The 20397-nt window shown below is 37.7% G+C and overlaps 1 protein-coding gene across 3 annotated transcripts; it reads left to right on the top strand.

Annotated features, from left to right (window-relative positions):
- Positions 1–709: 709 nt before the first annotated feature.
- On the top strand, positions 710–19966 carry LOC108753530. Of its 3 annotated transcripts, XM_018495174.1 has the most exons (12): positions 710–5754; positions 14981–15238; positions 15359–15646; positions 15873–16110; positions 16190–16436; positions 16768–17022; positions 17125–17441; positions 17510–17807; positions 17899–18379; positions 18506–18769; positions 18887–19115; positions 19217–19966. In XM_018495174.1, the coding sequence occupies exons 1-12, from the start codon at positions 711–713 to the stop codon at positions 19557–19559; spliced, it is 8262 nt and encodes a 2753-aa protein (XP_018350676.1). In that variant the 5' UTR covers position 710; the 3' UTR covers positions 19560–19966. The 3 variants fall into 3 exon arrangements, with proteins under 3 accessions (XP_018350676.1, XP_018350675.1, XP_018350674.1); XM_018495173.1 differs by lacking the exons at positions 14981–15238; positions 15359–15646; positions 15873–16110; ... (6 more) ...; positions 18887–19115; positions 19217–19966 and adding an exon at positions 5840–8233 and having other exon boundaries at positions 710–1806; positions 1996–5754; XM_018495172.1 differs by lacking the exons at positions 14981–15238; positions 15359–15646; positions 15873–16110; ... (6 more) ...; positions 18887–19115; positions 19217–19966 and adding an exon at positions 5840–8233.
- Positions 19967–20397: the final 431 nt, after the last annotated feature.

The raw sequence follows: 20397 nt of genomic DNA, 5'->3' as shown, positions 1-20397 counted from the left end.
ATATATATATACATATAAGTAGATGTTTCTTTTCCTAAATGATTATAAATTATATCAATAAAAATTTATTATTATCAATAATTATTTTCTATTAATGGTAAATAATTAGAAGTGATAGCTTATAATGCATCACATAAATCTTTAAAAGAGAATAAGATTAAGATATTTATAGGAAATGTAAAAAAAATTGTAATTTATGCTTTTATTTCAGACTCTATTTCTCAGTATGCCTGATGGCGTGTATACAAGTCAATCTTCGCACTGCAAAAATGTATATGCCGTGCACTTAACTATGTTTATGGCTTTCTCGTTCTCTTCTCCGAGTACATCGTTCCTTACACTAAGCGTGCTTGTAAACCATAATTATCAAACAATCTGAGATAAATAAACTTCCTCAGCCTCGCGACAAGTAATTCATATCGTAAACGCTCAAAACGGTACGACTAATTTGTAGCATTAATTACGTTAAGGAAATTACACGTTGAGATAAATCGAGCGATCGATGCACCTGATGCCATTGCCATTTCCGCGCAGGAAACGCAACCGGTCAGCCACGGCGAACTCGTTGGCAGCGGAGCTCGTTACCTCGCAACCCCGAAGTAGGAGCGTAGAGGGGCACCGCAAAAATGGAAATGCCAAGCTGTTATTCATCTACAGGTTCGTTTCTTCGTCCGTGAACTGGCTACAGTCGGCGTGCTATAGACGATGGTATGTGTATCACCATGCGTGAGGCATGGCTGACCATAGACCGGCTCAGAAGTGGCCGAGACATTCGCCTCTCGACCGCGACCATGAGAGCACTCAACTCTCGACGCCCACGGTCAACCGCGAGCATCTATCGGCTCGTGCCTCGCTCGACTCTTTGTTTCTTCTTTCTGCTTTGCGTCCTTCATCACACACGAGCGCGAAGTGTGCCTCACGATGACGGCAGCGTCATTGCGGACCAAGTGCACGATAAGATTTCGAAACCGGTAGAGGTGAGTGATCCTGACGACGTAAACAAAGAGGATGTGGATCAAGCACGAAAAAGCTTGGCGATAGCAGAACATGAAGATGAAGATGAAGATGTTAGTGAAGGAAGAGATAACTCAAAGGAAGAGATACTCGTCGAGGATCCTGAAAAGATTCAGGCCGAAGCTGCTGGTGATGAAGGTAGCGTGGCGAAGAAGAGAAGACGAAACGACGTGAGTCTCTCCGGTAAGTCGCAGAATGGCGAAACTGCTGCACAGAATGTCGAGGAAAAAGACGAAGGTATTCGAAGATTTGACGCTCAAGTCGAGTCTGACGATACTGAGACAATACTGGATCAACGGAATGTATCGGACAATACAGAGAACAGTCAGGATTCACAAGGAGATACTATTGAAATTAACGTCGAGGAATTACATGCGGATGTAAAAAACGTAGACGTGAATCCCGATGAATATAGGGCGGAGCCGGAAGAAGAGAAGAACGTAGACACTTCTTCTAGTCTTGGAGAGAATCTAGAAGATATCATATTAAAATGCACGGATGAAATGATAGATTTAAACAAAGAAGAAAAGCGGCAGATCGAAAATTTAGCGGAACACAATTTGGATGAGGCACAAATAGAGAATACCGAGGAAGTAAACGAGGACGCACGCAATGAGCTTCGTAGCTTGCAGCTTGCTCAAACGGAAGAAACCGAAAGTAATCAAGAGGAGCATGTCGTGGAAGAAACTGAAAGTAATCAAGAGAAACGTGTGGTCGACGAGGCTTCTAGCAATGAAGAAATCGATGATGAAGATCTGGATCTGAACAGAGAAAATAGAGCCAATGTTCCAGGTAAGTCCAAGTACAAGAGTTCGACTGTTTATTTGAATGCTGAAGAAGGCAATTTGCCTGGTCGCGAGCAAGAATCGATTGTAGACGGTCAAATAAAAAAATTAATATCTATACGAAACGATGCACTTGAATCCGTCGGTAACGATGCGAAAGAGTCGGAAAAATTTGATGAAGAGAGTCTTCTTTCAGAGAAATCGGTTGAGGTTGAAGCGGTTACTGAAAAAGATGAAGAGATTCGCAATCAACGTAGCAGCGACGCGGAAGCGACGTCGATTCAAAGCGAGAATCTTGATCAATCATCTTCAACGACGGAAGCCGATTTAAACCGTTTTCAAAAATGGAAGAATCAAGCTGCGTTTCTTCAGGAACAAATCAAGAACAGAACATTTTTGCAGTATTTAAGGGAACAGGCAATTGAGGTGCTTCCGGATATTCCAAAATTCACGGAAAACCAGTTATTGGATACTTTGAAGAATATTGCGATAACGCGGAAGTCACCTACGAACGAAACGTACTTGGCTAGCTTAAACGCGACCGAATTGACTGAAAACCAATTAGAAATAATAAAGTGTGCCGAGCAACTAGTACAGACAAAACAGCGCCAGTCGTTTGTGGAAAATATAGGGGAATGCATTCGCGGTCTTAGTGTCCTTAACTGCGTACGCATCTTCGTCTGGCCCGTCGTGCTCGACAATCTCCCGGAATCAGTTAAGCAGCCTCTGAATTATCTGCCAATCGAGGTAAACTTAATGGATTTATTTCAGGGTAACAGAGCCAAATCTGCGAGAGCAGAGAACAGTATTCATCATCCGTGGTTGCTAACGCCTGAGTTCATTGTTTTCAACATTCTGAAGGGTGCTTTGGAATCGAAAGTCACCTACGACTTGGTGCCGACTTTCATCGATCCGACGAACGAAACCCTGAGGGCACTGCTCACTATCGGCCAATTCCAAATTTTGCAGATGGCCGAGAAACTTTTACCGGGTGAGAGACGTCGCGAATATGCCGACAGGATGTTCTCATGCGTACGTAGATTCGAGTACTTCAGCTGCGTCAAATACTTTGCCTGGCCGATGGTGAAACAACATTATCCGACGCTGCCGGCTTTTCCGGATTATCAGAATTGGTATCCATCGATACCGTTGTATCCGCAGTACCCTATTGTTCCCTTTCCCAGTTTTGTGGGGACTCCTGGCGAGCTTCCGGAAGTCATTGAAGCTGATGCCACGAGAATGCGGAAGCCCAAGCCGGAAGCGGTGATCGTGAACATCCTTCAGAATACCTTGAAGGAACACGCGAAGGTTCCTCCTCCATCTATCGCTCATACTACAGATTCTTACATTGCTGTACTTCCTCCGGAGCAATTACTGTCGATCCACATGGCTGAACAGCTACTTCCTATCGCGTATCGTCCAGAATTTGTTCAGAAGACTGTTAAGTGCATTCAGGAATTTAATTATGTAACCTGTTTTAAATATTCCACCTGGCCGACGGTCAAGCAGTTTATTCCCAATCTACCGGATATTTCCGAGTGGCTACCGGACTGGCAATTGCCAGATTTCTTCGGTTTGTTACCAAATTTTCAGATTCCTGATTTTTCATCAATTTTAGGAGGAAGCCAATCACCGACTTTACCGATTCCACCGACTTTACCAAACCCACCGACTACAACGACGCCGCTAGTCACTGAAAATCCATCGGAATCCGCTGGTGCAGAAAAATTATCCAATCGGATTCCATTATTATCGCGTCAAAACGAAATTTCTTCCAAAGCATCCAGCGAATTAGAAAACAAGGTTACGGAGATTTTAACAAAGGTACGTAATTCCCTGAGAGCGACATCAAGAAATTCGCATTTAATCGTCAACGAAAATGTCATTGTTCTGACAACAATTACTGAGAAACAACTTAATATACTACAATTAGCGGAGAGCATGGTACCACCTCCGGCTCGGGCACCTCTTGTAGTTCAAGTTATGTCTTGCCTCCAGGCGAACAACGACTTTCTCAATTGCACCAGATACGTCATTTGGCCCACGGTTGCTCTTTACGTTCCTAATTTCCCTGAATTTCCTGATTTCTCATCTGCTCAACAACCATCAAAACAAGAAGACCAAATACCATTGAAAGACAAGAACATTTCAGCCATCAAGGATCAGCAGGAATCGAACAAATTGCAAACGAATTCCAACGTGAAGATTATTTCTAGAACAAAATTTTCGCCTAATAATGGTCCTGTGATTAGTGTTACTGGTACCCGATTTGTGCCGATATTTACAGAACATCCTGAATCGGTAATACTTAATATTCTCAAGGCGATTCAGCTATCTTCGCCAAACGTGAGAGATGAGCAGAGTGTGAAAATAACCAGCACGCAACAGTTTGACCATTTGCTTAATGATCAACAACTGATTATTCTTAAGATAACAGAGGGCTTACTACCCGATGCAACTCGTTCTGCTTTCATGGATCGAATGATAGAATGTGTACGCAAGAACAATTTTCTGGGATGCTCAAGGACGGTATTGTGGCCGAGTTTATCAAAATATTTCCCTAGACTGCCCAGCTTTCCAAATTTCGAAGGACATCCTCAAGCAGCAAACAGTAAGTCTACATTACCTCAGAATCTGACTGACCCTTCGCCGTTGTCGGAGATTGATGTGAAAGTCGGTCAGCACGGAGATGCTACTGTTACCATTACTGATACTAGATTTTATCCGATTTTTTCGGAACATCCAGAAGGTGTAATTTTAAGAATACTTAAAACTGTGCAGCATTCTACGCCGGAAGTCCTGCCTTCAATGATTACTTCAAGATCGCCGCATGTTACATCTTATTTTACGGAACAACAAGGTAATATCGTTCAAATTGCAGAAAGTCTATTACCGGAATCAGTAAGACCAATCTTCGTAGAGAGGATGATCGCTTGTGTGCGAGAGAGCACGTTCCTCGACTGTACGAGGAATATAGCTTGGCCGACAATTGCTCAATTCTTCCCAAGATTGCCAAACTTTCCAAATTTTGGAAATTTTCAAATTCTGCCAAGAACTAAACTCGATTTATCATCGATCATACTACGCAACGCTTATTCCGATAATCAGACATCTAATGAAAAGGGCGAAAATATATCAAAGATTGCCATAGAAACAATTGAGGGTAAAATAGAGAGTACATTAAAGGATTTGTTAAGTAAGAACTCGTCGCCGCGTTCAAAAGATTCTTACCTAGACGTCAATAATCCTGTGATAGACACTCTTCTGACTGCTCAGGAGATGAACATTGTCAGATTGGCTGAGAGAGCAATACCGGATTTGGTACGTCGCGAATATGTAACCAACTTGTTGGACTGCGTGAGAAGCAATAATTTCATGGCCTGCACCCAGCATGTTACTTGGCCAATTTTGAAGCAATTTTCGCCAAGTGTACCAAGCCTCGAAGAGTTGTTCGGTCAGCTTCAAACTCCTGGTCAGATTCCCGGTATAAGCCTAATTCCTGGCTCTGGTCAAGTTCCTGGTATTAGTCAAATTCCTGGCTCTGGTCAGATTCCCGGTATAAGCCTAATTCCTGGATCTGGTCAAATTCCAGGTGCGGGTCAAATTCCTGGTGCCGGCCAAATTCCTGGAGCCAGTCAGATCCTTGGTATAGGTCAACTTCCTGGGCAGATTTTTCCTGGAAATCCTTTCGCTGAACGTCCCATACAGTTCCCTCTCCCTCAACGTCCTACGGTACCGAGTGGAATTCAAACTGGCATTCCTCAGTTTCCAGGATTGCCTAGCTTTGGCAGCATAAATTATCCGCAAATTCAAATCCTGTCGGATGCGCCGAAAGAGTCAAAGTTGCAGGAGCTGAAGTTTCAAGAGCAAACAGTTCAGTCGAAAGTTGCGCATGCAGTGGAACAGGCAAACCAGATAAGTGGAGAATCGAGGGCTTCGAATACTGCGTCAGTAGGTGAATCAGTCTTATCCGCTAAACACACATCGACACCCCTTCTCAATATTCAGTTCATTAATCTTTAATTTTGTTTATTTTCTAGACGAGCAAGGAACCATCCCCGAGTATCTTGGACAACCAAACATCCTCATAGATATTTCTAAGGAAAAAGTCCAGTTGTCTGAATTTAAGCAACAATCATTATCAGAGTCCGTTCCCTCAAGCGCATCATCCAAGAAACACGAAAGGAGACGAAGAAGTACTGATCAATTATTAAATTCTTACTATGAGACCGAAGGAGAAATTGAACAGACTTCGGAGACGACAATGGATAGCATGTTCCCGAACATCACGGAATCCGACTTTCTTCAGCTTCTAGTTAATATTTCCAAATCTGAAAAATTTTTGGAAGAAGAATCTAAAGATAATTCGAAGGAATATTTTGTAGATACATTAAATTATACAATCAGAAATTCTCTAACCGCCGATCAGTACGAAATCTTGAAGCTGGTGGAAGATTTGAACGAGCATACGGCAAATCGCGGTTTTCTATCGCGAGTAGTTCGATGCGTACAGAGCTTGAGCTTTATCAGATGCATGGGCATTTTCGTCTGGCCAGTAATCACTAGTATCGTGCCATCTATCTTGCCATCCTTACCCTCATTTCCTGGTTTCGGAAGATCAATGGAAACAGAAGTACAACATTTCTTCGGTATGTCCACAAAGGATTTCGAGAAGGAATTATTGGCGAGAAAGGAATCAATGGAAAATATTTTCCTGGACTGGTATAAGACAGCAATGGAGGATAAATTTCAAGTAGATATGGGTTTCCTAAAGCTTAAGGGTTACGGGAACGGTGAAATCGGTATAAGCTTCAATGGCTTTCGCGAAGGTAGAGCTACGAAGATCAAAGACAACAAGAACTTGCCGAGTATCCTAACGATCATCAGCGATATTATGGAAGAAGTACTGGATCAGCGGCCGGACAACGAGAAGCTGAAGAAAGAAAAAGAAAAAAAAGAGAGAAGTCTAGATGACATGCAAGATGCGAATTTTCAGCTTCTGCAAGAGAGCGACGAGTACACGGACATTAAGCGATCTATAAATGACGATAAGATAATCACTATGTTTCTAGATAAAATCAAAGCCAACGCAACAGACTTCGCCGATGGTGATGTTGCTCAGTTCCTTAACGTAGAGAATGCTTACAATGCTTTCAGTGTACTCTTTGGTACCCGTTTAAACGAAAAGTTTGCGAGCAGATTAAAAGCCTTTACCGAAGAACATCTTAGGAGAGATAATCCTGAGAAGCATATGAAGAATCTCAGCACGGAGGAAATAAAAGTAGTACCATTGAAGGAAGAAATGACCTACGAGCTTCAAAAAGAATCTGTGGAAAGTGATAAAGAGCGCAAAAGAGATCATCGTGCAAAGAACGAATTCAGATCTTTGCTGAATGGATATTCAAAGAATTTAGAAAAGATGGCGGAAGTTTCTATGCAGAAGAACGAGGATCCAGATAATGAAAATAGGATCAAGGATACCGAATCGTCCTCTGACAACAATATGCGTTCGGAACTGAGGGTTTATTTGCCACGTTTGCAAGAAGACATTATGTCCAAGAAAATCACGAGTGCGGTGATACATCTCGGAAGAGCGTTGAAGACAAAGATGAGCCATTTGTTACCTGGAATTGGTTTCATAATAACTTTCATCATCCAGATGGCCTTATCTCACGCGAGAGCGGCTGCTTCCATAGCTGGTATGATCAGCAACATGGCCCTTGCATCAGCTATATTCGGTATGATTCGACAAAGTGTATTCGGGTCGGAAAATCCGAAGATCAAATATGTATACGATAATGATCAAACGGGTCCGGGGATTACTTGGCCACATCATCATAGATCATATTATTATCATGAGAAATAGTATTTTGATTTGCCTGCTCAAGTCTACTTATTTTTTATGTATACTATATTAAATTTCCATACATATGTTTTGTTAAGAGCTTTATATAAGTCTCTGTCGTTACAGACTTTTCTCGAAGTCTGAAACAAATCGAATTATATATTGGGTTAGCTTTAATGTTTTTATATTAGTATTGTAGTGGTCGCGCGCGTTTATAAGACAATGTAATTTCGAGATAACTGCTCGATTTCTTTGCATAACAAAATTATATTATTTCCTAAAAAGAGATTAGTCGAAAAGATAGATATTAATAGTTTCTATAGATGCGTCCGTGACATTGTATCTCGTAATATATCTTATTTACACTTTAGTAACACGGAATTCAAGTAGAATATATTTTCAAAAGTTAGAATAGATGATATTTAGAATTTGAAGAAACGGTATTTTTGTAGATGATTATGGAAACAATCCCTCGCAATTTAATCATGAAATACGCGCCATTTCGCAGGTGATATTTATTTCATTGTCATGGGGCTTTATGGTGGTGGGTGATAATTTTTCATATTTTCTTAAAGATTAAGACATAAGTACGGCATTAAAAAATATGTAATACGTAATACAGAATGTATCGCAGAAAAAATATTGAATTGCTAGCGTAAGTTTTTTTTAAGACTGATATATTCTTAAATATATCTGATTAAAAATAAATGAATTGTATCTGTCTTGTATAATCCCTATTGTCCCTTCAAATTACAATTATCAATTAATTAATTTTAATGTTATTTTATTTTTTAATAGAATAGACATTTTAATAACATTATAAAGTTTTGTTAAATTTATATTGTAAACAATATAATTATTTAAATTATTTAAATTCTTAAAGTTTTTAAAAATATATATCTAATTTGATTTGTAGAATTCGATGAAAAAGTAAATATAATAAATTATGCATGCGCTGCAATGTTATTCGAGAATACTGGTGCTGCAACTTTCAAGAACCTTGAGAAGTCAACAGTCAGGAATAGACCTGAGATTATTCTGGACTACCACTGAAGGTCTTCTTTTCGTGTAATTCCTCTTTCTTTTATTAATTTCATCAGTTTTGCATGCGGCAAAAGATGTATCGGGATGCAACAAGAGCACAAAAGAGACTGGAGTTAAGATCATGACACAACACGCAACCGTTAGAACGTTGAATTACTACGAAAGCAGAATAATTATATTACTTTAGAATTCCATAAATATTATTTTCCGATATTTCTCACATTGCATACAGGTGTAAAATTACGAATTCTTGGCAGAAATTCTATATAAAAAAGACAAGAATAGATTGGCAAAAATAGTTGGATTCAAAAATTGGACACACGCCTAGTATGTACGGCATTGTGTCATAAGTGACACAGCCCGGTTCCATCAACGTCAAGATTAATTTTAATCCCTTAATCGGTTTAATTTACACTTTATCTTTTTCTAAGAAAAAATAAACAGCAAATTAAAAAAAAAAATAAAAGTAAAATAAATTAATTCCAGCCAAATTTAACGAATAGTAATTTTATTTAACGGAATAAATGTAAAATGCTTAGAACGTAAATACTTAGCGTAAGATATTTTTAGTCAATCACGAACGGCCAAATAGAAGGTACTACATCTTCTTGAATCACTTTTGATTCTTCTTCCTCTGGGATTTCTTCTGTGATCGTCCTCGGTTCGATTTCCGCAGAATAAGTTAATTCATTCAAGTAATACCTTCAGTAAGTAATTATTAATTATATTATAGAAATGCTTATGATACGATTCATTTAAGTATCACAAAATGTGCATATATACCATTCGTGAGCGTGATGACAATCGATATTTTCCTCGTCCGTGCATATCCGCTGTTTCTGATCAAACACTGTATCGTTAGCGCAGATCACTGGGAATCCATCACCGAAATTTTCACAAACGTGAAATATCCGGCAATTGTAATCTATGTCGGCATAAAAACCCGATGGCATATCCTTGCAAGTGAAGCGAAAAGTTAGATTGGCGAAGATATCAATATCATTTTGTTCACTTGATATCTCCTCATAGGTTTCCAGATGGTTTCTATCCTATGTAAAACATAGTAATTCGTAATTTTTAATTTTAACAAAACAGATATATTAAAATAATTTCAAAGTAATTAAAAAAAAAATTCTTACAAAATGACCCAAAGTAAATTGATTTGTCACTTTTGTATCTGTATAACAAAAAAGATATACATAAAATCTAACTTCTTTTAAATAATAGAAAATGTAGAAATCCTCAAGTAATCGAAATTTAGAATATAGATCTAATTTTAAAACTTACTCAACAATAACGAAAAGTTGAACACGTATATTATAAAATAATTCATGTTAATTGTAATTTTTTAAATGTAATTTTTTAAATTCTTGGTGCCGAAATTATAACTCAATACCAGCTAATACTATCACTCATTTACTCGATGGATAACGCAACCGACTGCGCGACTACAAGCTCTTTGTTTGAAACTGCAGAACACGAAGAGCTCAATGACCTTAATAGCCATGTAATTTCTGAAAAGGTCCGTCATTCTCTCTCATTATTGTTTAAACGACACTTAACTATCGTATCCTGCTTTGCTAAACGACGTTTTCAAATGATCAAGAGAATATTCTAAAAAAAAAAAAAAAAAATCCAATCTTCTCTATAAAGAAATTGAAAATGGCTTAATCAATTTGTAAAAAAGAAAAAGTAATAAATACAAATTTATTACAAAGAAGTTTGTGTTAAAATTAAAATTTTCTATTATGAAGAAAGTAACAAGATAACATACTTAAATTTTTTTGAGATGTTTATTTAAATTAATCTGTGCACCAACAGATGTCGGCTTCATGCTATAAATTACGTGACTCGGTTGAGTACCAAGGTAACCACGTAAAGAAACTTTCACTAGCATCAACCAATCCTAAGATGTACTTGACAGCTGACTTTCTTCAATACGAGGATTTGCCAGGATCGTATCATTACATGTTAAATTAAATATAACGTTATGCATTAAGATTACACAATAATATTTATTTATTCATTTGTAATTGTTTATAATTTGAAAAACCTAAAAATGCAAACCAAAAGAATATAAAGAAATATTTACAACTTCTAATCAATATAATTTTATAATTTTTGACGTTCTTAAAAAGAAATCTTAAAATTAATCAATTAACTTAATCAATTAACTAAAAAAAAATTTTTTTTTAATTATTCATTAAAATGACAGAAATTTTTTACATACATTATTATTGTAATTTTTTTATTAACTTAATGGAAAATTTTGTCAGGTCACTCATAGCTTATCAATCGCGACCTTCGAAGATATGCTGCATTTTATCAAAATGTGATTGTGGCGAGACTCTCCTTCTTTCTCTCGCAACGGCAAAGGTGGGATGTCTACGAAAGGACAGCGTATCAACTGCCAATGAGGGAGGCCTTACTTCTGAAGCTGCCTTTCTCTTTGCCTCCGTGCCTCGGTTCAGTTTTCACGGCAGTTTCAGCCAGGAACCACATGCAGAATGTCTTGAAGACACACGAAGGTGAATTCAAAACGTGTGCTCCTTTCTGTTCTTCTTTCTCACTCTTTCTGCTCCTGCATGGTGGAAGAAAAAGGACAACCCGTTCGGCTGCGAAAATGTAACTCTGAGGATACCAGCAGTGCATCCTTGAAAAAAATCACAACGACCTTCGCGCTTTTAAATATCGTTGGGAAAAGTGTAACAAGGTATACCGCGACTTTTTGTGACAAATGATAATATTATAGTCTATTATCTTCAAATTGAAAAACGCTCTAAAATATTGTTTTTAAAAATCTCGCAATTTATCGACTATTAGAGTAATAGCAGGTACGATGTATTATACTAATAATAAGAACAGCTTGTCAAACAGCTTATGTCAGATATGTCAGATACTAGGCTATAGATTGAGATTGAAAGCAATTAGAAAAAAGAAAATCAATATCAAGTTTAGTAAAACTTTGCTTCGATTGATTAAATTCATTCTCAATTTTTAATACAAGTATTAGACTTGTTATATTTTAAAATACGAAGATGCTATTGTAAGTTTCGTAATGTTCGCAACTGAGTATCCACGTGTGTTTAGGCGCGTCATCTCTCCGCTCAGCGAACAGTGACTTTAATGCAGGCACAAAACGTTACGCTTCTACGTTACTTGAACTAATTATTTTTAATACTTAACTAACTCACAAAGCTTTGCACAGTTATTTCTATTTTGTTTAGTTGCGATAATAATGTTCTTTATAATTATTCTAACTTGACATATGTAAGTAAATACAGTATAAATAAAAATTTTTTTTTTTGAAGAGTTCATTATTCACACAATATATAAGATTTTTATTTTTTTCACATAAATTTAATTTTGAGATTCGGAAACTTTGTAATGGTTTTCTATAAATAATGTTCTTCTCATAAATTACAAAAATTTTATATAATAATCAAATATAAATTAAATTAAATTATATATATTTTTACTTTATTTAAAAAAAATTTTTTTAATAATTATTATACATGTAACATTTTTGAAAGGAAAGGTGTAATGTTACAAATAAAAATCGTATAGTAAACGAATGTAGACTATCAAAACAAAAATATTCTTGCCTACTGTGTTAAAGAAGTGCACGGAAAAGTGCATCTCATTTTGACGAGGCAGTTTCTTTTATAATGAGATTTAATTTTAGTACTTAACTGCGAATATTATGAGTCGGTAGTGATGCATTTTCTTTACATAAAGCCGTCTATCTTTGCTGCGTTAATACAATAGCTCTAATTGATAGACTTTCAGAAAGTGGAGCGTGGCGCAAGTTCTTTTTCTCTCCACTGTCTTTCCGCTTTCGAGAAGCGGAAGTCTCACGTTCGGGAAAGCATACTGTTTATTGATAGCTCCTCGAGTTTCTAAATATTTTTAAGTCGGTACAAATATAAGCAAAAAGTAACAAGTAACCGTTCGAGTTTTGATCCAGATACTCGAGATAACTTAATAATAAATAATCGAGTATTGCCGATGCATTACGTCAATGGTACCAGGTTCGTTCATTTTTCTTAGATTTGATACGAGTTTGGTGTCACGAGAGACCAACGTGATTCGGTCCAGTGGTTAGTTCCTTGGTTTATGAGGTAGAAAGATCAACTGAGTGAAAGGCGCGTGTGTTTTTCCCAACGTATCGTTTTACTTCTAAACGTTATCATCGATTTTAGATTTGCAGATTTTCTTGATCACAATTTAATGTTCTTATTCTCTTAAGAAAAACGCCTAGTTGGATTAATTGGAATTTTGATTAAAAATGGATAAATCAAAATTTTCTGATTAAATTTATCAGAATTCTAATTAAGATAAGCGGAATTTTGATTAATCTAATCTTCTGGTTCGCTCATTTTCAACCAAACATTTTTCTCAGTGTATAAATATAAATTTATTAATATACTTTTACTTGGCATACATCTTGTCTAAGATAAAAATAATAAATCTTCCTCATTCATAATGCAAACGCTGATGTTTTCCTTACATATCGTGCTTATACAGACATTATATAGCGAGCGCTATAAACTGATGCTTAAACTAGATCACCGTGTTTTTCCTCTTGCCTGTTTAAATTACTAGGACTGTAATAAGGCATAGTTTTCCATTTCTCAGATCGATGAGTCTCACGATTATTTTAATTATAAGCTACTGTTAATTGCGGGAGTCTCGCTGCGACACGAAGACGATCTCGGTTGTTAGACGTTGGAATATATCGAAAGTGTGTATAAATAGACAATTCAACTTTCATTGTTTACCACACAATTGTTAATTAATAATAAGATATACTGTGAATGTTTTTCATACAATAAAAAAGAATATGCTTAGATTCAACCGGGAAAACAAAGGAAACAGTGATTAATAATTGCATCAAAATATAATTGATTATTAATGGTGACGACTGTATTTCTTTTCATGGCCTGATATCTTTTCAAATCCACCCACAGAGCACAAAGAGCATACGATGATCTTTGAAAGGAGGTCGGTTATTATACAAAAATTATATTTGCTAATCGTCCAAGTTTCGAAAGAAGCACAATCAATTTGCAATAAACCGCGGTGCAGCACCATTGCACGCAACCATTAATTTTCTATCGAAATTTCATGCATGGTTACGCAGGTGGTTCATCGTTTTCGCGATAGTACACAGCGAAAACGCATTGGTCTAATTGCGTGCGTGAACATTTCCGGATGGACAAGTCGCCGCTTTCATCATTTTCTTTTGCAAGATGCGCAACACGAGGCAAATTGTGAGTGACGTATGAGTTAAACATCCCTACGATAGCTTATAATTTGTTACGTGACAGAAAGCGCGATTGCCGTAGTTGCGTGCCTCCTTTCTAGAATCGCGTGGGAGACGCTATCGTCGGTACACGATCATTGTATTAATTATGATTGAATAATGAATAGACCAAGCATGATCCATGAGAGCATCATCCATGAGATCTTGATCTTTCGCGGCGTTTTTTTTTTTTTTTTTGCTACGCGGTGATCAGCGCGTAGGTCTCATTTTGCGTGGGTCGTGTCCGCCTGAAAAAAAGTAGTCTCGTCTTCAAGGACGTTTTTGGGCTATCGTGATAATCTTAGCGGTTAGTCACCTCTGCGCCTCGGTATCAAGAAATCGCAGGATATCTCAGCAACTCGCGTGGGATAATAAGCGGTGAGATCGGATCGCGAATTGAGCGACTGATGTAATCGCTTTTGCTTAAACGCAGGCAACAGGAAACTTCGAAGGGCCGTTTAACAATTCATTCGCGAAAGATTGCGTAGAACAATTGCGATTTTGAAGCAACTGCGATTTTATTAGGTGCATAAGCTGCATGGTTATCGGCGTATCGATCTGTTGCGTACATTAACCAATGGGGCTTTCGCGTAGCGAGAACTTTCCCACATTTCTGACGAGACGTGCGTTGCATCACGGAGTGACTAATTGAAATGCTCATTTTAGATATTACGAGTTTGCACCTTATCTATGTAAATCGAACTATTATCAGTCTTTACGATACAGTAAAATTTAGTATCTAAATGTAACGTAGATTTTTTTTCAACGTAACTTACTATTTATTAGAGAGATTATGTAAATTATACTACGTACGATCGTTACAACAGTAATTTTTTTCATATAAAATTTGTTGTTACACGTTTGAACTCACATCAGTTATTATGTAATTATAAAGTGTAAGCGCGTAATATATAATTATATAATTACATTATATAATTACGAAAATGTTAAATGGATTTCTTTTTGTTTGCGCTTTTCGCAAAGCAGGTGTTAAAATGTTATCTCCACTATTGCTGTTGAGTACGGTTGTGTCCATAATGGGCGGCTACGTGCCGCCCGGGCCGAGATTCGGATGCCCCAAAGACGCGATTTACATTTATCCCTGCACTTGTCTTCGGGGCAGTGACAGAGGTTTATACATCCGCTGCGAGAATACAAATCTGGCCAGTCTCAGTGTTGCTTTCACGAATCTGGGAAACGAGGGCATGCCGATCGAGGAACTGGTTCTATATAAATGTAACATAGGTGAGTCGATTTAATCACGTCGTAAAGAAAAAGAAATTCGCGTGTAACATTCTAGAGGAAGACGACGAAATATAATAAGTTCGGTTGAATGAACTATTTTCCATTTTTATTAATTGCCAGTACGATTCTACGGGCCTGCTCTGTATCCATTGGATGTGCGAGCGCTCAAGTTCATCGATACGCCATTGAGATTGATCGAAGAGCACAGTTTTCTTGGCGTGAACCGAACTCTTCAAGAGCTTTATGTAATAAACAGCAATCTGGAAAAATTTCCTCGCGAAGCACTGCAGATTCTCGGTAATCTCAGTCTGTTGAGCATCACGGGGCATCGGATATCTGCCTTGCTGGGAAATAGTTTTGGTGAAAGCGCGGCGGCTGCGAAGCTAGAAAAATTGGAGATTAGTAACGGTAATCAGAATCTCATCGCGAGATATTGTTAGTGGGAAACGCACCGTCCCATTATACAGATCTTGAAAGTAATACAATTGTATGAGTTCAATTTTTGATATTATTATTTTATATGAAAAATAACATTTTCGTCATGTATAACTTTTTATACAATATCTATATATAAAAACATAATTATAAAAAAAATATCAAATTAAAATTCTTGACTGACATTTATATTTTTTAGGTACACTTTCTTCCTTGCCTGTGGAAGCATTGATGCCACTCAAGAAACTTAAAACTCTTGATCTTCATGGCAACAAAATAAAAGACTTAAAGAGAAATCAATTCAAAGGTCTAAGAGACACCGAGTTCTTGGATATCTCTCACAATTTAATCGACAAATTAGATCCGTCTCATTTGGCCGATCTTGTCAAGATGGGATGGTGCAACATATCGCACAATGCTATCGCCGATTTGAAAAGGTTGACAGACTTGAAGAAAACGGCACTACTTATCATAAAATTTTCCGCAATGTACCTAAGATCGTTTCTTCCGTTTTAGAGGAACCTTCGCCCGGAATTCCGTCTTGAAGGTCTTAAATTTGAGCCACAACAAAATCAGGAAACTTGATTCGAACACTTTCCGTGGCATGCGTTTCCTTAGACGGTTACATCTGAGCGACAATCAAATCGACGACGTGGGTCGTGGAACTTTCGGTTCCGTTACCAGAATCGGCACCGTCGATCTTTCTCGAAACTTCATCAAGAAAATCGACTTCCAAATGTTCAATCAGTTACAATTTGCTGAGGTATCTGAAATAATTATACTTGCACAATTCTCACACACAATTTTTCCTTAACCTTCTAGGAGGATGACATCATCTTATCATTGAAAAAACAATTCTTTTATTGATTTTGCTAAAAAAATATCTTATAAGTGAAAAATCCTATATGTATATAGTTTATCGATGATTTATTCTTTCTGGCGGTAGAAGTATATTTTAATGTTCAATATTTACATACACTTTTATTTTTAAGTTTCATTAATCTGTAGAGATTTCGAATTTCTCGAAATTTAATTTTAAAATAACTATTACAAATACGCACGCGAAAGGATTAATAGCAAATTTGTCGTGATAGCTTATAGATGTTTCCGAGAATTTCGTGACGATCGTGGAGAAATTGGCGTTCAAAGATATCTATCTGGCGAAAGTGAATCTGTCTCACAATGAAATTTCGAAGATCGAATCAGGCGCTTTCGAGAATTGTGCGAATATTACATTATTGGATCTCAGCCACAACAAGCTCGAGAATATCTCAAAGTATTCTTTCGATAGTGCGTCGTATGCTATGGAATTACAACTTAGTTATAATCTATTTACGTCTCTAAATCAGGTGAGTAAAATTTTTGATGAAAACGATAAAATACTTCACATTATTTCATTAAAATATTTATTTTTATTCACTAAACACTATTGACATTCTTTTTTTTTGTAGATTCCAATGCACAACATGACGGGGTTGAAAATCTTAAACGTTTCCCACAATTTGATACATTCCGTTCCACGGCAGACTTTTCCAAAGCTGTACGAGCTCCACACGATCGACATCTCGCACAACAATCTATCCGAGATTCATAACGCCGTATTTCAGACGCTCTTCAGCTTGCGATTCTTGAACATGTCGCATAATTCTCTAGAGAAAATAAAACCGTCGACTTTCGGACCGCTGCCGACACTTCTAGAACTCGACATGAGTTACAATCAATTAAACGACGTTGCACGGGGTAGTCTCACTCGATTAGCCAGTTGCAGGTGAGTGATTGTTGATTAATAAAATTGAAAAATGTTACGCCTGCAACGACATGTCTATTGTATTTTAGAAGTTTGACGGTAAAAAGTAACCGTTTGACAAAGATTTTCCAATTGCCAATTTCTCTGGGTCATTTGGACTTCTCGGAGAATCTGTTGGAAGAGATACCGAGCACCGACGTGTGGCCTACGATGAATGCATTGCTCTCGCTAGACCTTTCGCGGAATCAGCTGGGCGATAACCTGCAAGGGGGGAGCTTTGAAAACCTGCTGACCTTGAGAATCTTAAACCTGCAAGCGAATAACATTACAAAACCGCCTTGGCAAGCACTCGGCGGTCTGAGCAGCCTGCAGTATCTTTATCTGCAGGTAAGACAAGAGAAACTTTTACGGGGGAATTCGTTCTTCTTCAGGAGGATCAGTAATTTTCTGAATTTTTATTCTGATGGATATATTTCAGGATAATTACTTGACGAAACTGGAAAAAGCCGCCTTCGGCCGTCTGCCGATAGTATTTGAGCTGAACTTGGCGAACAATAAAATAAATGACGTAACGAGCCGGGCGTTCGAGGGCCTGTTGCAGCTGCTAACGTTGAATTTGACGAACAACAACATTAGCTACATACCGAACGGCGCGTTTCAGGGTCTAGTATCTTTACGAACACTCGACCTGTCACATAATAAATTGGAGAAGCTGGACAACAAGACGCATGGACTGCTCGACGATTGTCTGTCTCTGGAGAGACTCAACCTTAGCCATAACGAGATATCGTTTATCACCCGGAAGACCCTTCCAAATGATCCCTGGATTCCTTATAGACTAAAGGAAGTTGATTTATCCTATAATACAATGCCGGTCGTTACCTTCGACTTCATCGCCGGTGCTAAAAAGATTCAGTATTTGAATCTTTCTCATAACAACATTGATGAGATCAGGAGATGTGAGTAGTAAACCAGAAATGTCGTTTTTAATAGCTTCGACAACTAATCGGGTTGCTGTATAACGGTCCATCGGCTTATCCTTTCCACTGAGAATCGTCGTTTATGAGAACGTTGCCTTATTTCAGATGTAATCGGGAATTTAACGGCTTTGCAGACGTTGGATTTATCGTATAATGACATAAGTGACATCTCCGATCAAGATGTCTTTCTTCCACCGTTAAATTTGACCAACTTGCATCTGAGTAACAACCATTTAAGCCATGTGCCTCTCGACAAAATTCTATCACTGCCGAATCTAAAAGTTCTCAATCTGGAAGAAAACGAGATCGGTGTTTTCGATGAGAGGTTCATGAAGATTATTCAGAACGGCACGGTGTTCAAATACTCCGGTAACAATAGATTCAATAATTAGATAAAACATATAATCAAGCCACTAAAGGATTTTTAAAAAACTGTATTTGTAATCAAGTTTTTTGTTATCAATATTTAAAATGTATTTACATCAGGTAATCCCATGCACTGTGATTGTCATGTGCGGCCATTGAAGAGATGGCTAAAATCTCAAACGCAATTTCCAACGGAATGGTCGGACGTGATGTGTAAAAGTCCGAATTATCTCGCAAATAAATTTATCTCGGAAGTAACCGAGGATCTTACGAACTGCGGCGAGAGGGATATTCAAGAGGAGCCCGAACTCGACATCACACCTGATGTGAAATATCGAAGCATTGATTAGTATGTAATATATTTCATTGTTAATTTCTATCATAAATATATATCGTTTGAAATTTTCTCGAAGACTTTCTTCGGAGATGACGAGTTACAATTTTCTTTAGCGATATCGATGATAAAAGTTGGAAAGCGACATGGTACGTAACATCGCGCGAAGATATCGGTGACTTCTACGTGGTGGTTCGGGAATCCGGTAGCAGCAAATCCATGCTCGAAAAGGATATTGTCTACAGCGAGAGATCCTTCAAAATCAACGATCTGAAGAGGTCAAACACCAAGTACGAGCTCTGCGTGCTCGCGCGTGACTCTGAAGGGAACGTCAAGCATTATAGAAATTCGCAGTGTCAGATTTTGAATCAGCACTCGAGCTCGACTGATAGTCTCAGGGCGAGCCTGTACTTCGTGATAGTCGCTGCTTCCTTTTGCACTCTTATGAGATTTCGTTAACTTGACGAAACTAGTATTCGTAGTAATTAGAAAAGTATCTTACGTTTCGTGGAGATAGTAAGATAAACGCACGAAGTTATTATCTTTAGTTCTCGCTGGTTAAATTTCCGATCGTTCTGCTATTTTAGATTTTTATCTATGTCGCGTTGAAGCGCGATAAGCGATGTGATTGTACAATAAATTAATAAATGTATATTCCTCGAGAAGGTAAGTCCAGTAAAGACGTTACTTATCGTTATTTTAACGTGTCAAAATGACATCTTGAAGTAATGTCAAAATGATGATAAGAACTTCAACTTGTTTGCTGGGTGATATACTGTGTGCGTTGTACATAGAACGTATTGTATTTTGCTCGGAAGTAGGGACGTTGAACGTCGTGTATTTATTTTTGTAAAATATATACCTTGTACAAGTCACATATATTGTTGTCATTTAACACAAATGGATTGACCGAAGGTCTGTTCTTTTTTAAAGAATATTCTAAACTGGTGTGATAAGTTGGAGTGAAACAAACTATATTTGTCGAAAAATGTACACCAGTTGAAAACATGCTTTGAAAAGAACAGCTCTCAAGATTCGACATGAAGAAGAGACACGTCTAACTGCTGTGACCAGATCCTTGCGATAGTTTGCAATTGTTACGTGAATGAGAGGGACGATTAGTCGACGATAAGCGAGCGAATCCTTTTAATCAAGACCAACTAATCCCACGACATTAATCGCGTAGTCGTCCTGTTCCGCGACTAATAAAGCACTCGCGCGACTTGCTGAAAAAATTCTCAAGGAAGTCAGCGGTCGAGCTTTGCGTAGTAAGATTATTTCATTATCTCGTAAGGAG

The sequence above is a fragment of the Trachymyrmex septentrionalis genome, unplaced genomic scaffold (genome assembly GCF_001594115.1).
Source record: "Trachymyrmex septentrionalis isolate Tsep2-gDNA-1 unplaced genomic scaffold, Tsep1.0 scaffold7, whole genome shotgun sequence".
In the NCBI taxonomy this organism is placed as follows: domain Eukaryota; kingdom Metazoa; phylum Arthropoda; class Insecta; order Hymenoptera; family Formicidae; genus Trachymyrmex; species Trachymyrmex septentrionalis.
Note: the sequence above shows the minus strand (reverse complement) of the source record. Positions and strands in the feature narration are given on the sequence as shown.